This window comes from Oncorhynchus nerka, linkage group LG6 (assembly GCF_034236695.1).
Source record: "Oncorhynchus nerka isolate Pitt River linkage group LG6, Oner_Uvic_2.0, whole genome shotgun sequence".
In the NCBI taxonomy this organism is placed as follows: domain Eukaryota; kingdom Metazoa; phylum Chordata; class Actinopteri; order Salmoniformes; family Salmonidae; genus Oncorhynchus; species Oncorhynchus nerka.
Genome location: NC_088401.1, coordinates 57,851,358 through 57,870,878, shown reverse-complemented (window position 1 = coordinate 57,870,878; position 19,521 = coordinate 57,851,358). Strand labels below are relative to the sequence as shown.

Genomic DNA, 19,521 nt, shown 5'->3' with positions numbered 1-19,521 from the left:
ACTTTCAGGGACAGTTTCCCAGGCACAGATTAATGTTCTCAATTGAAACTTCATTCCAGGGCTTGATCTGTGTCATGGAAACCACCCCAAGTCTTCGACCCATGTTAATGAATGAGAAGACGTTTACTTAAATATTTAATTACCTAGACAGATTTTTTTTTTTCATCGACACCAAAACATTGCTAAAAGTCAGTATACATTTTTGAATGAAAATGTGAAGAGCCAGCAAAAGATTTACAAAGACATGCATTTGTAGAAATCACAAGCATACACATACATGCACACATTGAATCATAATGGAAACCATGAAGAGAAAAAGGAACAGAGTAATGAAGCCTTGCAGATTAGCCAGCTAACTTTTGCAAAACAAACTGAATTCACACTTGACATACAAAATGCTGGCTCTCAATAAAGGCCATTGTCTATGGGAGGTACACAACCTGGCTTTAGCCAACCTATAAAGACCTTAGTTCAACTCTGAAAGAGCCTTTGGGTGGATTGAGAACATGAGATAAAAAATGGTATGCATCGCACATAATGCATCCCTGCATGCAAGGCATCTCCCATGTCTTTAGAGTGTTTGTGTGTGGCTACCAGACAGAGTGAGGAGGTATGTGGTGATGAGGCCTTTAAGATGTACTCAAGTTGGCAACCACTCCAAATTTAAAGTATAGAAATGTGTTGCGTAGAGCTGACACAATCCTGTAGTCACCATGATTGTACATTGTGCTCATTCTATATAAAGGATTTCTATACGCAACGTTCCACCATAGTTGAATAAGCCCACGATATTGGGTTTCCTGGCCGAGCCCATAAAGGCTTACAGCTTGAAGAGCAACCCAGTGACATCAAAATGTTGACCAATTAATTTATATTTTCAAGTTTATTTAGGTAAGGCAGAAATGGCAGTCATTTTATAGATTCTCCAGACACCAGCACTGATATAATTAAGAAGCAGTCAGGAGAGGAATGGCAAACATTTAAGCCTAAGTATGGACAGCACAATTATTCTGTTCCATCCAGTCAGAAATCTCAATGGCTTTTTCTCAAGATTGAGTTACTAACTTTACTTGTGCAACATCATGCCCCATGGCTCACAAGCTTGAGCCATTTTTACTGTATATGATGATCTATAAAGTACCTGTGAGGAAGACATGGTGACCGTCCAGTTTAAAAACATGCGGATGTCTTTAAGGGTATTGATTACTAGGTATTGAGGATACAAAATGCTTGTTTTTCTAACCCTCACACTTCCTTAGACATACACGGACTACAAGAGGATCCTTTTCAGCATAGAACCCACTCTCGTAGACACAAAAAAAGTAGAACGCCAGACACTCATGACAGACAACAGCATGGTAGCATTTTACCTCAGGGCACACACACACACACACAACACCACCAGGCAAATACATTCAGGTACCTATTTTCCACCAGGGAGAGGCCTCCTTAGAGGCTACCTGGAATGGTGCTCTTCACAGGGAAGGGAGCTTCAACGGAGACACTTTCAAGATAGTTCAAATACCCTTAAGGACCCCTTCTCTAATATAACTATCATGGGATTTGGACTTAAAAAAAAAAAAGTATTTTTGGAGTTCTAGGCCCTTTGATGCTTGGAAATTGTTTGGTTGCCTTTGAAAAAAAAAAAGTGACTTGGTTTGTTATGGAACTCTACAATTTCAAGTTCAATCTTTGGCCTGAGCACTTGGCATTGAATGGGTTGAAACCTTGCTCGATCAGCAAAGGAATCAAAAGGAATAGCAAATATCTCACAAAAGTGACAGAAAACTACAATGATGCCAAAACAACATCAACAGTACTAGAAAGAAATAGACATTCAATTAATTTTGTGAGTCCCCGATGCATAGGACAATAAATGAATAATTTTACAACCACCCGTCAAGACAAAATGGCTCACAAAGGACTTCGCAGCAGCAATCTTCAAAAAGAGTGTGGAGTACATACAAGCCCAATAGGAAACCAACAGTGTGTCAATGTACTGAATGTCAACGGTCATTCCTGGTGTCAATGATTTATGGATCCTATAAAGAAAAAGCTGGAATCCCAGTTCAATTCACCATCGGATGTGCAAAGGCCGAAAATAAAGGGAACGTTTGTTTGCTGATCAGATCAGTCATTCTCTGTAGTCCAAAGAGTCCAAGGCATATCATTATTTGCAATGTCAAGGCACATTTGGTTACTGCATCCACCACAGGTTGTCAAGGCTGTTCATGTTTTATTGGTTCTCTCAGTCTTTCTTTCCCACGTCCACAGTAATTTTGGTGTATAATTGATCCTTCTCCACTTTGACCACTTTGTACGACAGGGTTTTGATGCCGTCTTTGTTCATTGTCTCCCTGGTGTGGGCGATGCGGTCGAACCTGGAACGAAAAACCACAGTTCAACCACAATTCAATATCGTGGTTTAGGAACCATGTCTTTTGTTTAAGGTGTAGCCTATGGCAAACATCTCTTTTGGATTTCACAACAAACGTCACTAGATTAAACATAAAAACTACACGACATCAAACAAATCAAAGTGCTATAGGAAAAAGTCATTATTATAAATATCTACATAGTGATTTCAATAGAGATGAAGGATTAAGTGGCTTTGCGTGATAATAAACACATTGCACGCCAATGTTTTCCCAGACTTTAATATTCTATTAAGGTTGCATCGGTACGGAGAAGAATGTCCAAGTTCAGAAAGTCAGCCAGCGTTAGTGAGAAATGACGTCAAGGGGAACAGTAGCGAGAGAACGGATCTTTGTGTGGAGAAGGAAAGGGGAGCCTGGGGAGGGTTCACCTATTGTTCCATCCCTTCTGCTCTCCTTTACAGATCTGACAGAGCTGGATAGGTGAAAGATCTATAGCTGAAACTAGGTGGACCAAAACACTTACTCCTATCAAATCCAGTTTGGCTATATTCCTGTGAAAGGAAGTGAATGAAGACACAGGCGGTACCATTATAGATTGAAATACCGCCCCTGAGCATTGTGTAGGAGTCCTGTTCACAAGGGGGAACCTCACCTCTGAGGGTTGTCTTCATTCCCACCGTCCCGGTTGTGGCGGATCATCCTGCATTTCCCCACGGCTCCGCTGGGCCGTGAGATGGTCATACCCTTGGAGCTCAGCCTGTTAAAAGACAGCAGCAACACGCGTCAGAACCCCAGTCTAACTAAAACACTGGACCGCAGTTGCAAAAAAGTTTAACTCAGGAGAAAATCTGCACTTTTTTTTACACTAGTGAAAAACATTTTTTTTATAAGTCAAATAAAAATTGATAGATGTGAAAGGGAGTAAAACAAGTTCTTTGATTATAATTCAGTTGCCTCTGGAAGAGATGCAAATTGGCCTTGCTTATTACATAACAGGTCACATTTGTGTAGCTGGGTTCAGTGACACAGCTACAAAAGCTTCCCGAACACAGTGAATAACATTGATCGTCTCTGGAAACATCCAGTCTGCCAGTTTACAGTTTCACAATCAAAATGGATGAAGTGAATTATAAACCAACCCCTACGAAGACCTACGTAAAGCAGAAGAGACAAAAACACATCTTAACACCTTGTGCTGTTGGGCATTCCGCACCAAGGGTGGAGTTGCTCTATAGACCAGCCAAACTGAATTAAATAACAACTATAGGGTTACACATGCCTCAAAGACACAGGTTAACAAGGCACAGTATATGTTTTGTAGAGCTAATTTAATGCCAAATCCAGCAAAGCTTGGATCATACTACTGAACAAAACTGGCTCTGGAACAGGAGATACTGTAAATAAAGTTATGCATGGTTCTCTTTGTTTCTCTTTTCACAAAGTACCAGGAGTTGGAACTGGCTCAGGGAACAAAACCGGAAAACAGAATTTTTCAAGGAACAGAAACGGGAAGAAAGTGATGCATACTGTTATTTTAAAAGCATGTTAACCAGTTAACGTTATTTTACGTTCCAGAAAAAAAAACTAAGCGCAAAATCTTTGCCAGTGTTGAGGTTACCTGCGATGCCTAGGCTAATGTACTGACGTTACAAGTGTGATTCAGAAGATAGAGATTTTTTAATTCGCTAGAGAAAAATGGGGCGGCAGGGTAGCCTAGTGGTTAGAGCGTTGGACTAGTTCAAACCCCCGAGCTGACAAGGTACATCTGTCGTTCTGCCCATGAACAGGCAGTTAACCCACTGTTCCTAGGCAGTCATTGAAAATAAGAATTTGTTCTTAACTGACTTGCCTGGTTAAATAAAGGTAAAAAAAATAAAAAATGCTAGTTAAGGATACTATAGGCAGTTATCACATTGGATTTAACTACAAAAAGGTAGTGGTGCTGCTCTGCTCAAGCTTGTGAGCTAGCTAGGTAAAAGGACATTCAAAGTTCCTCCATAGAAGCCGCTCCTCCTAGGTATAATTCTGTGGACCCAATTCAGATAATGCCTGTCATAAGATGCCCAGCGCTTCATGCCTCCTCCTCAACCCTCTCTCCCCACATGTGTCCTGAACCATAGGCTACACTTGTCTGTCAATCACATGTAAACAACTAGCTTGACTGCTCTAGCCACACTGATTGGTGAACTAATTTAATAAGATGAATGTTTAAAAAAAGTTGTTTTCACAGGTTAAGGGAACGATATAAACCGGTAATCATTTTTGGTTTGAATCGGTTCAGAACTGTATTTTTGTTTGTTGGAACAGAACAAACATATTTATGGTTCCAATCCCTATAAAATACCCTATTAGTCTTATTTCAGGAAAGGTCAGACTGGGTCTGAAGGAGCCATAACGCTTTCAAAAGCAAACATTTCTCTTTTAACTCATTAACATTTGCTTCAAGAGCAAAATGTGGTAGTGGCATACAAAGGCACCCTCGGGGACAAGTTGGAACAATGCTGACGAGTATCACTGACGAGTGACAAGAACTAGGGCTATGTTACTATGTGATGGGGCTTCGACACTGAACAAGAAAACCGTTTCATGTGAAACCTTGGCTAACACTTTACCCAATAAATATGAATTACTTGGGAGTCGTATTTCTCGCTGTCCTGCGGCTGACTTTTACATGGAGTCCTGATACACCACAGACGTTAGTCAGAGTGGGTGTGTGGACTCTGACCTGTTGAAAATGTCATCGTCCTCCCCTCCCCAGCCCCAGTAGTTGTTGGGGAAGCCGTTGATCTTGAGGAACTGCTCCTTGCTCATTGACGACACGCCCCCAAAATACTGGTTGTACGGCAACCTGAGAGAAAGCGAGAGCGAGAGAGAGCGGGAGAGAGAAAGATAAATAAATACATAGTGATACTTGGAGTTTAAACAGCTCTCAAATGAAGGGGGTCAAGGACTTGGGGCCCGGCAGAAATTGCAGTCAGCGGTTATGTTCCAGGAAAGAAGTATATGCCTAGAAGATGCGGTGCTACAGAAAAACACTCTTCCTCTATGCATCACTGCCTTCTGTAAGTTACATGCTGGCTTTCTGTACACTGTAGGGCAACATGTAGCTGAGAGACTGAGGCTCCCTGGTTTAGCCTTGCCTCATTTTGGACACTCTACAAGTTATCCTTGGCTATAATGCGATTCTTTAAATCCCATGGCTAACATTGGAAAGGTGGCCACAATTAAGAAAATCTAATGAAAAGAAAAAAAACATTCATCCATTGTGGGATTTAGTCACCGAACAAGGGGAGCTTGGCATCTCTCCTTGAGCTGGACTTTCCTGCCCAAATCCTGCTGGATATTGCATCCGGATGCTCTGTGAGCTGCATGCCCCTGGAGGAACATGACACAGTGACAGGACACAAGCTGTTGTGTGTGCAACACAGGGAGGAATTTGGTGACAGGACGCCCATAAAAGCTGAGAGACCTGTTCTATGACCTGTACACAGGGGGCACACTGCACTATGACGTCACATCTGGGAGCAGCTTACTTTACTAATCTAAATCTTAAAATCAGAAGCAGACAACGGAGGCAAACTGACTGTAGATCAGCGCCTAGCCAAGCATAAGCCCTACAGCTGTGTAGGCCCAGAGGTGTAGATCAGAAGAGAAGCTCCCAAATCACTTTATCAAACACAAAGACAGCCTGTAGCCTCACAAGAGCCCTTCCCTGTCTGACGTGTTACACGTGTAGAGCAACAGCTAAACCAACTGGAGTTTGCGCTACAGGTCACTGGACTCCACAAAGCAGAAAACAGTTCAAAACCCGTGAGACACTCACAGCATTGCCACCTAAGGCTAAAATGATTTGCATTTAAGCCATTCTGACAGCTGACCTTTGAAGCCAGTACTGCTCATGTGAGTGTTGCACAGTTTTGTAAGTCTATAGGCAGGCTATTCAACACACAACTCGAGGCAAATAAAGTCCCAGCAGCTAATGGGGATCCATAACAAATACAAATGAGCAACAGTTTCAAATGACATGTTTCCAACACCGCCTATTGCATTAGCGATCTAAATGCTTGCTTGCCTTACCGACAGAGGTAAGGAGAAACAAGCCTTTGTGCATTTAATAGGGAGAAACTAAATAATGTTATTCCTTTGGCATGTGATACTTTACACATAGTCTAATCTTTCTAGCCTAATTATTGGCTAATCTTTTACAGAACCTGGTTAGAATCAGTCACGTGATCAATAAGGAAGAAGGCAATCATTACCAACCATAAAATATCCTTCATAATTACATCCCCACCCCATGGGGAATGTGGTAGTCAATCACTAAAACCCAGTGAAGGGCTTGATTTGAAATGTCCACAGCAAACACCTATAGACAGCTATTGAGATAAAGACAGGCAGAACCAGAAACTCAACAACAAAACAAAAGACAAAAGTCAATTTTCAAAAGGCAGCATCAAGCAAAGTCTACCGTTAGCCGCCTGTAACCGTAGTGGTAATTCAGCAGTAAATTGGTTGAAGTGAGTGACAGGGATAGAACATCATGGAATCCACAGGTGCTCTTTAAGCTTTTATGTGGCCACTCCTACTAAATGAGCCTTTGACAATGTGAATGCACATGTGCGTCTGTCCTATGTCTGCGCCGTGGACTGGGGAGAGGCTGAGGCCGCCGTGGACTGGGGAGAATGCCTGGTCATCTGTGGGAGGGGTTGACTTACTTGAAGCCAAACTTGTCCATGGAGACAGACAGGTGCCTGGGCTGGCTGAAGCACTTGTAGGTGTTGCGGTCATCCATAGGGATTAGGTCCACATCGCTGAAAACAAAGCAGCCGTAGTCGTACTCCTTCAGGGCCTCTGTGTAGCCAACGTTGAGGAGCTTGGCGCGGTTAAAGATCTCATCACCGTCCTAGAGAGTGAATGGAGAGAATATGGGTTTGGAATTGGAAGGTGAATCGTGGTAAACTAAATAGTTATTTTTGAGGGTCTAGACAGGAGTAAGCAACTCTGGTCCTCATTGTTCAGCAAACCATGTCTAATTGGACTAAAGTGTACACCAGAACCAAGGCTAAACTAAAACATCCAGGTGGCTATCTATTATAATGTGATTGGGAATACAAAACGTGTCAGAGACTGTGCACTAGACGCTACAAACATCCTACACTGAAGTTTGGAAAGAAAAGGTACCAGACTTGTGTAGCTAGTTGGACTGGACAACTGAAAAACATTGGTGTATACAGTACAGGACTTTGAGTCGTTGGTCTTTGATGACGTTATGTAGTCATCTTCTTGTTTGCTGGAAAACATGTGTTTACCCTTAATATCAAGAGTGCGTGCACATACAAACTTGAAATTAATTATGTTGCTGATGCAGGGTCATCAAAGCTTTGCAGGCCCAGCTCTTTGTGGCTTCATGTAGCTGTTACGCTAGGTCTTTTCAAGGGTGTATAAATCAACCGATTCAAATACAATTTAATAGTGCTAAAAACGTGTCAGTGGCATTTTAGGAGCTTATGGATCGTGAACGCTTTATGTAGAGTGAATGTAACTAGAGACAGAATTCTAATGGGAAGGAGAGATTTTTCTCCAAGGTGTAGGATAATTATTATGTCTCAAAAACAAAGGAATGCTGATGGACATGGATAGAAAAATCTAGGAGACAACCATTTCCCATTTTGAAACTTAAAGCAGTAATCGAGTTTCAGCAGTTCTTGTCTTATAACCATTGGCCTAGCTTAATGAAAGGGGACAAAATATCCTTAAATTGGGGGATTGAATGACAGAATATCATATTGCAGTCTGTACAGGCTTTACACTTAATCCTCTGTTAAACCAACATATTCTGGGCTCTTTTCAGGGCTGGCATGTCATCCACTACTTGTTGGGTGGGTATTTTTAATGATCTTTTTGTGTTCTTGGGCTGCATACAAAAAAAAAAATGTGAGCATCGTGTTCTGTGTCAATGTGCCTTCAAATGACTTTCAAATGGTCACGTCTCATGGATCACTGGCTTAAAGTTCAGCTTGAATACCCACAGAACCAAAATACTCAAATGGAGGCAGATGAAACCTAACAACATGCAGTCGAAACAAGGACCGAGGTTCTCAAATTAAAGAATAGCGTGGCTAGTGTTTTAATAAAAACATGTATTTCTATTTTTAAAATGACAACATTCTAAAAAGAAATGGAAAATGAGGAAGAGGGTCTGGATGCCACAAAGCAGCGAAGTTCAAGTCATCTGAAGAGGCGTTCCAACCCTTGGACAATTGATTCAATGTTCAGTAGTGTTCTCTGTTGATGCACTTCCCCATCAGTCACATGTCACACATTGTGGTGATATGAAACAGACATGTACACTGATTGAAATAAACGTATTGACATCTGCTACGGTCTGAAATAAATATCCGCTAAGGAGGTCTGTGAGTGTGTTTATGGGAGTGAGTTTGTGTGTGTGTGTGTTTGCGTTTTTCTTCCACCAAGTGATGCATCCCGCTCTCCTCCAGTGCATGACAGCTTCACCTGTATACAGGATGTGGATAATTTGCAAAGACGGAAACAAGCAAGTGAAGAAGACAGCATGAGACTAAAATAGATCTCTAATTCAATGAGACAGAGAGAAAATAATCCCATATTACCAGTAGAACCCCTCAGCCCATGGGATCACGCAATTGGCCAGAGCAAGCAGGGGGCCGGTCTCACCTCTTCCAGCGACCACAGCCATTGGCCAGATACGCCTGACATGCAAAAGGACGGCGGTAGAGCAAGGGGCCAGGGAAAGGAGGAAATAAAACAAAAACAAGGGAGGAAAAGATAGGAAAGGCTAGGAGAAATAGGAGAGAAGAGAGAAACAGAAAGACTGAGTATAATTTCAACAAAGACCCCATAATTGTGTTTAACAGCATTGAGCGGCCCTTTAGCAATAGCTAGGCCTGTCATGACTATGGAAAAAGTCAGATTGGCCCATTAGTATAAAAGCAGCCATTAAAGCTTATTTTCTTTGCAGTGGACACCAATTTGCTACCTGTGCAGGAGACTGGAATGGAGCGTAGTCAAAAAAACAAAAAGAAGCTCAAATAGACCCATGTATTTACTGCGTAAAGCCTAGGTGTGGCGTTTGCCCTACAACATGCTGGTTTCCCACACTTTACCTGTTAGTGGGTGGGAGGCAACAGACTCATGTCCTGGCATGAGACCTGAAAGAGAAGTTAGTTATGCCTTCAAGCTGAAACCCAGTACTGGCCTCGCAAGTGCCAATAGAGCCTACATCTGCAAAGAATCATGTCCTTAAATAGACCATTGAACTACACCAAACTGATACGCATTGTTTATCAAATAGGAATAGATTTAATCTACAACATGGCCCTGTACGCTAGTATTAACTTTGGTTGTCAATAAATGTTCAAAAGTTACTTTGCTTTAACCCAGACAGTGTTGATGACTAGAAGGATATTGAGAAGAATGGATATCGTTATCCTATGTTAAGGTCTGCCTTTGCGTGAAATGGGATTAGGTGACCCAATAACTACTACATTTTCACCTTGTCAACTCTGGGCTCTGCAGTGGCATTCATACTAGTTTGTCCTTTTGCCAAATTAATTTCCAAATATACTTGAGGCCAACTTTAGTATTCCCATAAGTCAGTAAATCCCCACACCTGTGAGAATTCAGTCTAACTACTTACAGCATCACCGCACACAGACACACACACGCACAAAATACGTTTCTGCCCATGTCTGTGGCCTCATGTTTAGAGACTTCTACAAATGGGGAGATAGTCAGTGAGAGATGGGGGAGACAGAACCTGATTTTAGGCAGGAAAGCCCTCAATTCATGAAACCAAAGTGTTTTAGGTGGCACCACTCCGGCTAATGATAGCCATTGATAATGACCAACACTGGGCAGTTTGTAGCTAGGCTATTTGTCAAAACAGAGTAGCCAACATGTTGTGGCACTAAGTGCTTATGATCACTAGTCATCGGCAGGCATACAAATGATGTGATGTCTATGGTCAACTTGTCCGTTTTCATTCAAAGGTTTAGATACACCAAAAGTATGTGGACACCCATTCAAATGAGTGGATTTGGCCATTTTAGCCACACCCGTTGCTGACAGGTGTATAAAATGGAGTACACAACCATACAATCTCCATAGACAAACATTGGCAGTAGAATGGCCTTACTGAAGTTCAGTGACTTTCAAAGTGGCATCGTCATAGGATGCCACTTTTCCAACAAGTCAGTTTGTAAAATGTCTGCCCAGCTAGAGTTTCCCCGGTCAACTGTAAGTGCTATTATTGTGAAGTGGAAACATCCATGCGCAACAATGGCTCAGCCGTGAAGTGGTAGGCCACACAAGCTCATCGAACAGGACCGCTGAGTGCTGATGCGCGTAAAAATAGTCTTGTTGCAACACCCACTACCAAGTTCCAAACTGCCTGGAAGCAGCATCAGCACAAGAACTGTTTGTCAGGAGCTTCTTGAAATGGGTTTCCATGGCTGAGCAGCCACACTCATGCATAAGATCACCATGCGCAATGCTAAGCGTCAGCTTGAGTGGTGTAAAGCTCAATGCCATTGGACTCTGGAGCAGTGGAAATGTGTTTTATGGAGTGATGAATCACACGTTACCATCTGGCAGCCCGGCAGACAAATCTGGATTTGGCGGATGCCAGGAGAACGTTACCTGCCCCAATGCCAACTGTAAAGTTTGGTGGAGGAGGAATAATAGTATGGTGCTGTTTTTCATGGTTCGGGCTAGGCCCCTTACTTCCAGTGAAGGGAAATCTTAATGCTACAGCATACAATACCATTCTGTGCCTGTAACTTAGAGTCAATAGTTTGGGAAAGGCCCTTTCTTGTTTCATCATGACAATGCCGCCGTGCACAAAGTGAGGTCCATACAAAAGTGGTTTGTTGAGATCGGTGTGGAAGAACTTGACTGGCCTGCACAGAGCCCTGACCTCAACCCCATTGAACACCTTTGGGATGAATTGGAACACCGACTGCGAGTCAGGCTTAATCGCCCAACATCAGTGCTCGACCTCACTAATGTTATTGTGGAAGCAAGTCCCCGCAGCACTGTGCCAACATCCAGTGGAAAGCCTTCCCAGAAGTGTGGAGGCTGTTATAGCAGCAAAGGAGGAGGGGGGAACCAATGCCCATGATTTTGGAATTAGATGTTCGACAAGCAGGTTTCCACATACTTTTGGTCAAGTAGCGTAAGAACATGCACCGCTAAACAATAAAATGGGCCTACTTGATTGCAATAAAAAGCCCAAATTACACCTACTAATCATTTTTACATCTGGAAAAGACAGGACATTTTGTACCCAGGCAAGGTTGCCCAAATGTTGTGCATTCACATTTAAGTACAACCCTTGTTTAATTCTTCCATTAGTTATCTGTAACCAACTCTATACACTTTTAGTACATAAGAGCTTTCCTTTAATAAAGGATCTTGATGAAAAGAAACAGGAATGTGTGAGGATAAAAAGAGCATTCCAAACAGGATTGTTCTCTCAGGTCTTTAAAGTGACAGAGATAGCCCCGTCTGAAAGCCACTCTCTATTTTGTGCCACGTCCATTGGTGTTCAGTGCTAGTTTGACGATAGAGAGCATGAGTCTCTTGGTTGTGCAAACACCATGAATAAATAAAGGAAATTGCTGATGGACAAAGAACAGACGCAGAGACAAATGCTGGCACTATGTTGCCAGATCTGATTTCTTCCCCATAGATGGGAACACAAAGGATTAGGTCTACTGCAAATTGTAGGAGTTCTTTAAAGAAGCGAGGCAAGAGTTATTTGGACGCTGGCCTACTTTTTCCTCTTGACTAAAGCAAGAAATTCCTTTATGGGAAACAGATATTTGGGCAATTCCACAGTAACGGAATTACACCAAGACTCCGATTTTTCCACATTCAAATGCATGCCAAACAAAAACCATTCATTTCAAAGTTCAAATCATACAACTATTGAACAATTTAAACAGGAAAAAAATACACAAACAACCGGTCAAAAGTTTTAGAACTACTCATTCAAGGGATTCATTATTTTTTTTTACTGTTGTCAACATTCTTGAACAATAGTGACGACATCAAAACTATGAAATAACATCTGGAAGGAATCATGTAATAATCCATTTTTTTGTTTAAAACAAATCTAAATATATTTTAGATTGTTCCAATTGCCACCCTTTGCCTTGATGACAGCTTTTTACACCCTTGGCATTCTCTCAACCAGCTTCATGAGGTAGTCACCTGAAATGCATTTAAATTAACAGGTGGGCCTTTTAAAAAAAATTTAACTAGGCAAGTCAGTTAAGAACAAATTCTTATTTACAATGATGGCCTACACCAGCCAAACCCGGAGAGTTGCAAAGAAAAAGCCATATCTCAGACTGGCCAATAAAAAGAAAAGGTTAAGATGGGCAAAAGAACAGACACCGGACAGAGGAACTCTGCCTAGAAGTCCTCTTCACTGTTGACGTTGAGAGTGATGTTCTGCGGGTACTATTTAATGAAGCTGCCAGTTGAGGACTTGTGAGGCATTCATTTCTCAAACTAGACACGAATGTACTTGTCTTCTTGCTCAGATGTGCAACGGGACCTCCTGCTCCTCCTCCTATTCTGGTTAGAGACCGTTTGCACTGTTCTGTGAAGGGAGTAGTACGAGATCTTCAGTTTCTTGGCAATTTCTCGCATGGAATAGCCTTCAGAATAGACTGACGAGTTTTGGAAGAAAGTATTGTTTCTGGCCATTGAGCCTGTAATCAAACCCACAAATGCTGATGCTCCAGATACTCAACTAGCCTAAAGGCCAGTTGTATTGCTTCTTTAATCAGCATGACAGTTTTCAGCTGTGCTAACATAATTGGAAAAGTGTTTTCTAATGAACAATTAGCCTTTTAAAATGATAACCTTGGATTAGCTAACACAACGTGCAATTGGAACACAGGAGTGATGGTTGCTGATAATGGGCCTCTGTACGCCTATGTAGATATTCCATAAAAAAATAAGACGTTTCCAGCTACAATAGTAATTTACAACATTAACAATGTCTACACTGTATTGATCAATTTGATGTTATTTTAAATGGACGAAAAAAGTGCCTTTCTTTCAAAATCAAGGACATTTCTAAGTGATGCCATCTTTTTAACAGTATTGTATATTTACTGGAAAAAAAGTTTGGCAACAGAATACGGATAAAATCTCCTTCAGTTTTATTGTTACCAAACTTTGTATCTGCACAGTTTTTCCTATCAATGTGTTTCTGTAAAATTTTCAGTGGAAAGTATTGAAAGTGTAGTAGTCCTAGTGCATAAAGTTGTATTTCTTGTTAAACCTTCAAATCAATGTTTTTTCTTTGGTATACATTTTAAAGTGAAAAACCTGAGTCTCAGCGTACACCGTTACCATGGAATTGCCCATATGTCTCTGTCCCAGAAGAGTTACTCAACAAGAAAACAAATCTACCAGTACATCTCTCAACTAGTCACTTGGCAACTGCCATTACAGCCTGTCATTTGGGAGCTTGATGTCCCTTTTCCTTTTACATAGCTTAAGTCTAACACGTAAAAAACAAGCTGGTTTGATTATTTAAAAAATAATTGTATTTTTTATGTTACATTGAAAGCACGTGGGCTGAATGCTGTAACACAAAACAGTGAATACCAGTCCTATGATAGTAGTGACTGCCCATTACTGTTTACTAACCATTAATTCACATTACTTTAGTAATATGTTTCAGTTGTGTATATTACATTTGTTTTATTTGATGACTTTATTATTTCATTCCAAGCCACCATCCCATCTCTATAGAGCTACTGCCTAAGCTGTCTGACAAAATCACTTTACTGTAGTTCTTCAAAGTAAAATAGGCATACCTTTAAGACTGCTGAATACCAAGTATCAATCACTTAGATCATGCATTTTAAGGCAGTGATACCTCGCAAAAAAACAACTACTCTTTATATCACCTCACAATTGTGCATTGTTCTCTCTTGCATAGCAGAAACACAGACCGGACAAGTAGATGCACAATAGATTATGGTCATTGTGGTTAATTACCATGTTTTATGCGCTAAACTTTGTAGAATATTGGCCTGTTGGAAACAACTGCCTACTACATTGCACAGTTCAGGCTCGATTTGATTCATCTCTAGAGAAACTGTGCGATGTGCGCATTGAGCTCACAGAAAGAAAAAAAAAAGGGAAAAAATGTGAATTCCAATAATCACTCAGCACTACCAACTACTCCACACAGGCAGACAGAGCAGACAGGGGCCGGGAAGGACTCACCTGGTTGATAACGTAGATGCCGTAGTCCAGCTGCTGGCGCTGAAGGATGGGATGGAGGTAGTACAGCCAAAACTTGAGGTGCTCGTCGCGGTTGCGGAAAGGGATGATGATAGCCACCTTCTGGAGGGCCACACAGTCTTTGGGCCTGAAGCGCCCCCCATTCTGAAGATTGGGGTTCTCCTTCCTTACCACATCAAGGCTGACTGGGTTAGAAAACTCAATTCGCAGTGGGCCCACTGGATGAGAACGGGAGAGAAGGGAAGTCTTATACAATTTTGTCAGGGCTCTATTTACAACAGCCCTGATAACTGATGATTTCAGTAGAGCCAATGGAAATAGCATGTAAAATCTGTTAATATTGTAGGCCTAATATACTATTGTAAGAAAATTGAGCCTAGTTCTCCACTCTCCTGCGACTGCCTTTTCTGCTGACAATAAGCTGTTTTATTATTAAACACAATAGTGTGGCTCCTATATGCCAGTGGCTTACACAGGTAGCTACAGCAGGTCAAATTACAAAAGCAATACAAAAAAATAACAGAAGGTTAAACTGCATATATGATGTAGTGAACTTATTGTATTGTTTTCTGCAATGTGACCTGGAGGTTGATGTTCCTAGACTGCATTGCTTTTCAATTCAATCTCCAAGTCAGCTGAGGGGAAAATGTGCACACCACTTTAATCCACCAATTCCCACCTGTGGAGCAGTCAGGGTTTTGTGGCAGAGGGACAGATCAGCTCGGGCCACAGCCGCATAAACCATTTTTTTTAAACTGAGCTAAGAGAGAAAGGCACTGAACAACAACAAACCTTTGTGGAAACAAGCAACGCTGCTCATTCAAGAGCACTAGCAGTAGTCCTATGCTATGCATTAATAATGCAAGTGTAACCGGTGTGAAATGGCTAGCTAGTTAGCGGGGTGCGGGCTAATAGCTTTTCAATCGGGGACGTCACTCGCTCTGAGACCTTGAAGTAGTTTTTGTGGAGCGATGGGTAACCGTGCTTCGAGGGTGACTGTTGTCGATGTGTGCAGAGGGTCCCTGGTTCGAGCCCAGGTAGGGGCGAGTAGAAGGACGGAAGCAAAACTGTTACATAAGGGTGTGGGCGTTTCGCCATAGATATATATATATTGTATGAATAAGTGAAATACCAAACCCTACAGGCTAAGGAAGGGGTCATAAAATAACTAAGACATCGACTGGTGGCTAACTGGTTATACTTGGCGCTTGTAGGTTGCATTAAGATACAGATTAAAGCAACATATGTAATGCAAGCTCTACCCATTCCTCATTAGAGCAGAAGAATGAATGACTGTGTCCGATTTACATGGCCAACAACTATTGTTTGCTGATAAAAACCACTTTTGGCAAGACTACCAACCAGGCATCATATGACTATAAAAATTCCCTTTGAGTCTACAGCATACGTCAGAAATATTGATTAAATATTAATTGCCATCGACTCGTTATTAGTTTTGGCAACACATTCATAGCTACTTACCAAGCAGTGGTGAAGTGTCAAAACATTTTACAAGTTCTTTGAATGTAGATGTCACGTTGTCTACAGAAAAGCGGTTCGTTTCAACCACGTCAGGTTTGGTGTCCTTTGATGTAGTTTGGTTATGCTTTTTCGCTGCGTGTGCTTGCTGATTTTGTGCAAACGAAAATGGAATATCTAAGGACCTCACGTAAAAAATTAAAGTGACCGAAATATGGAGAAAACAAAGAATGACGACCAATTTGCAAGTTCTATGGAGAACACTGAAATTCACAGTTGAATCCCGCATCATTAGCATGCTATGCTAAATCAGCTACTGTAGCTAGTTAAATTGATAAACAAATCTAAAGTAGGTAACGTTGACGTTACAAAGTTGCAACACCATACCCAATTTCCACTGATGTCACTGTCAACTAGCTACCGTTAGATAATTTGCTAGCTAGGTGCTAACGGTACAATTGTTCATTTTCGCTCGAGACAACTTCAATAAAAAGTTGCCCGTTTTATCCTTTACCTTGCTTGTACTTTAGTCGTATTTCGTATAAGAAATTAGTTATCTTGTTGTAAAAGCCTCCCTCAAGTTAATACCAGCCATCACTACTAACTGTCCCAAATTACTTTAAACTATTTAGCTAGCTATATCAGGTGTTATCGCTAGGTAGTAAACTAACAGCAGCAAGTCCGAGGTGAGTCCGAAAAGTTCGAAATTATTATTTTCCCGTTGTGTTGGCCAAATTGACTTCAACTAAACTCAAACACACATATCCGATGGTATAATGCTAGTGTTATTAAAATATTCGCGTCCAGGATTAAAGAGTTGTACAATTTGGAAAAAAACTACGTAATCCCTCAGCCATTTCCTTGTGGAGACCCCAACAGAAATTGGTGACTAGTTAAAGTGACATCTTCCATGTGAACTGCAGCAGGGAGGAGTCTGCCCTACGAAGAATTTCTTCTTCTTCGATGAGGTTTAACGGCGGTTGGCATCCAATATGTTGCATTACCGCCACCTACTAGATTTGTTTATTTTTATTTTTTCGGCACAAAAGCTCCACCTACTAGATAAATAAATACCATACTATAACACTACACTCACAAAAAAAGCTCAAATTAAATAAAAATAACACCACCCTACTCCACTATTTAAATCTATTTAGTCCTAACTCATGCCAACAACATGAAAGGATGGGACATCACCACTTAACAGACCCTGTAACTCTTCTGATGTCAAGTCTTGCACACCCAAATAGCTCTCTGCAGCTGTCACCACAACCTACATTTTCTGTGACTTATGTTCCATCCCTGTAGTACAGTTGATAATCATTGCTATAAATGCTAAAGATCCAACCTTACTAAAACATATATCACATGTTGGCCTATCCCTCTGTACTGGTACAGATCTACTACTCACACCACTCCTCTTAGGCTCCCTCCCCTTGACCCATCTTCCTCTACTTTCTTCACTGCCTCAGCATATGACAACTTCTGCACTACTCTCACCCTGGAAGCCTCAACCTGCCTCTCTCACACGGGACATTTCTGATCCCCAGCACCATGGGCACCCGACAACTAACACATACCACTACTTTCCCTAATGCTATACATTCCTTTGTCTCATGCCCTTCTGCACACCTAGGAACCTCCCTTTTACACACTGCTGCCACATGCCCATAAGCTTGACACCTGTAACAACGTATTCGGCACAAAAGCTCATACAGTATAACTTATATAGCCTAACATCACTTTGTCGGGCAAAGACTCAACATCAAAACTCAAAAGAACAGACAATGACTTCTGCTTCACCACTCTCGCCACCCTGTCTGCGTCGCACCTGCGTCGCACCAAACGACAAGCATCACAAACACCGGAAATCTTCCTCTTCAGTTGGTCAACTTTTACATTTACTACTACCCCAGTAGTAGTACTACCCCCGACTCCTTTCAATTGCGCCCTTTTCTTGAGAGGGAAACAATTCACATTTCTTGCCCCATTCGTTTAACACAGAGCTCCTTCTCCCTCTGACCAGCAGAAACACAACCAATTATCACAAGACCACTTCTGGTTTCCCTCACCGATTCCACAGTACCCAACTCTGTTTTCACCCACCCCGAAACCACAAATGGATCAGCCAAAAACTTCACTCCTACTGTCAGACTCATCTTTATCCTGACCCTCTGTACAAGCCTCGGGCTCCGAGAACTTCACCACACCTACCACCTCCGATATTTTGCCCTCATTCCATTTCTCCTCTTGTCTTCAGCACACTCCACTTACACTTTCTACCATTCTTCTTTAACAAACCATCTCCCTTTTTCTGCTATTTTTAACCGACTCAAGCTCACCATCTTCCTCCCGCTCTCTCTTAAACCTCCCCTGCCTATTCCAAGTATGCATCTCCTTATGATAATACTGAACTTCTCCTGACATACATACATATTGTTCTTGCTTTCTCAAGGGATGTCATATAACCAGCTATCACAATATCCGTACAATCAGCGCAAACCCCTAGGTATGTAGCGCTCAACAGTGCATCCAACTTATAATGCAGCTGCTTCGTCTTGATGATATTCTTTATCAAAAGCTCCCGCGACACTTTTCAATTCCAAACTAGCGCGCTCTCAGGGTCCATTCACTGCCTGCAACTCTGCTCAAGGTCCCTCACGACGGACCCATATGAAGGACCGAGTGTGGGTACAGTTACATGACATTACGCCTATTCTGTTGCAAAATGTTTTTCACCAGAAAATGTTTACTCCAAAAAGAAAACGTTTTGTAACGAAAACGAGTTGAACAAATTGAACAAATAATTTAGGTCCCTCCCCATTTCGTTACGTTTGCTTTGTTTGCTTCCGTTCGGTTATTACACGCTAAACGGTTTCAGTTGCAAGACGTAATGAATACATCCCAAGCCAAAAAGTGCCTGTAGTAGTTATATCTTATATGATATGCTTGTAAATGTTACTGGTTGGATTTCCTTTATATATGCACGGACTAACTGAAGTTGGTCTTTCTAAACTTTTTTCTTTGTTTGACAGATGGAAATAAAATAAAACTATGAAATTCAATTGTCAGTGTAAATAAATAACATGTGGTAGAAAGTTATTAAACTGTTTATTTAGTGTAACTTTGGTTTTATGTTATTGTCCCTTTTAATATGAAACATTTAGTCTGTTAGTAACAACGATTTCAAATGGAGCACTAAATTAAGAGCACGCTTTATTTCGTTGGACAATGAGATCAAGGCATATGTGACCTCCATTGATAGAATTAATCAACCGCAAAAAATGTTTTGATCAAATCTGCATAAAAATCCTATTGTGTGAGACAGATATTTCACCGTATGTATAAATGTGAA

At 41.4% G+C, this 19,521-nt stretch overlaps 1 protein-coding gene across 1 annotated transcript; it reads right to left on the bottom strand.

Moving 5' to 3' along the window:
• Window positions 1-122: 122 nt before the first annotated feature.
• On the bottom strand, window positions 123-18,795 carry LOC115130741 (beta-1,4-galactosyltransferase 1-like). The gene is made up of 6 exons (XM_029662160.2): window positions 16,170-18,795; window positions 14,670-14,905; window positions 7,094-7,281; window positions 5,104-5,226; window positions 3,031-3,135; window positions 123-2,381 (listed from the first exon to the last, which is right to left on the bottom strand). The coding sequence occupies exons 1-6, from the start codon at window positions 16,462-16,464 to the stop codon at window positions 2,249-2,251; spliced, it is 1,080 nt and encodes a 359-aa protein (XP_029518020.1). The 5' UTR covers window positions 16,465-18,795; the 3' UTR covers window positions 123-2,248.
• Window positions 18,796-19,521: the final 726 nt, after the last annotated feature.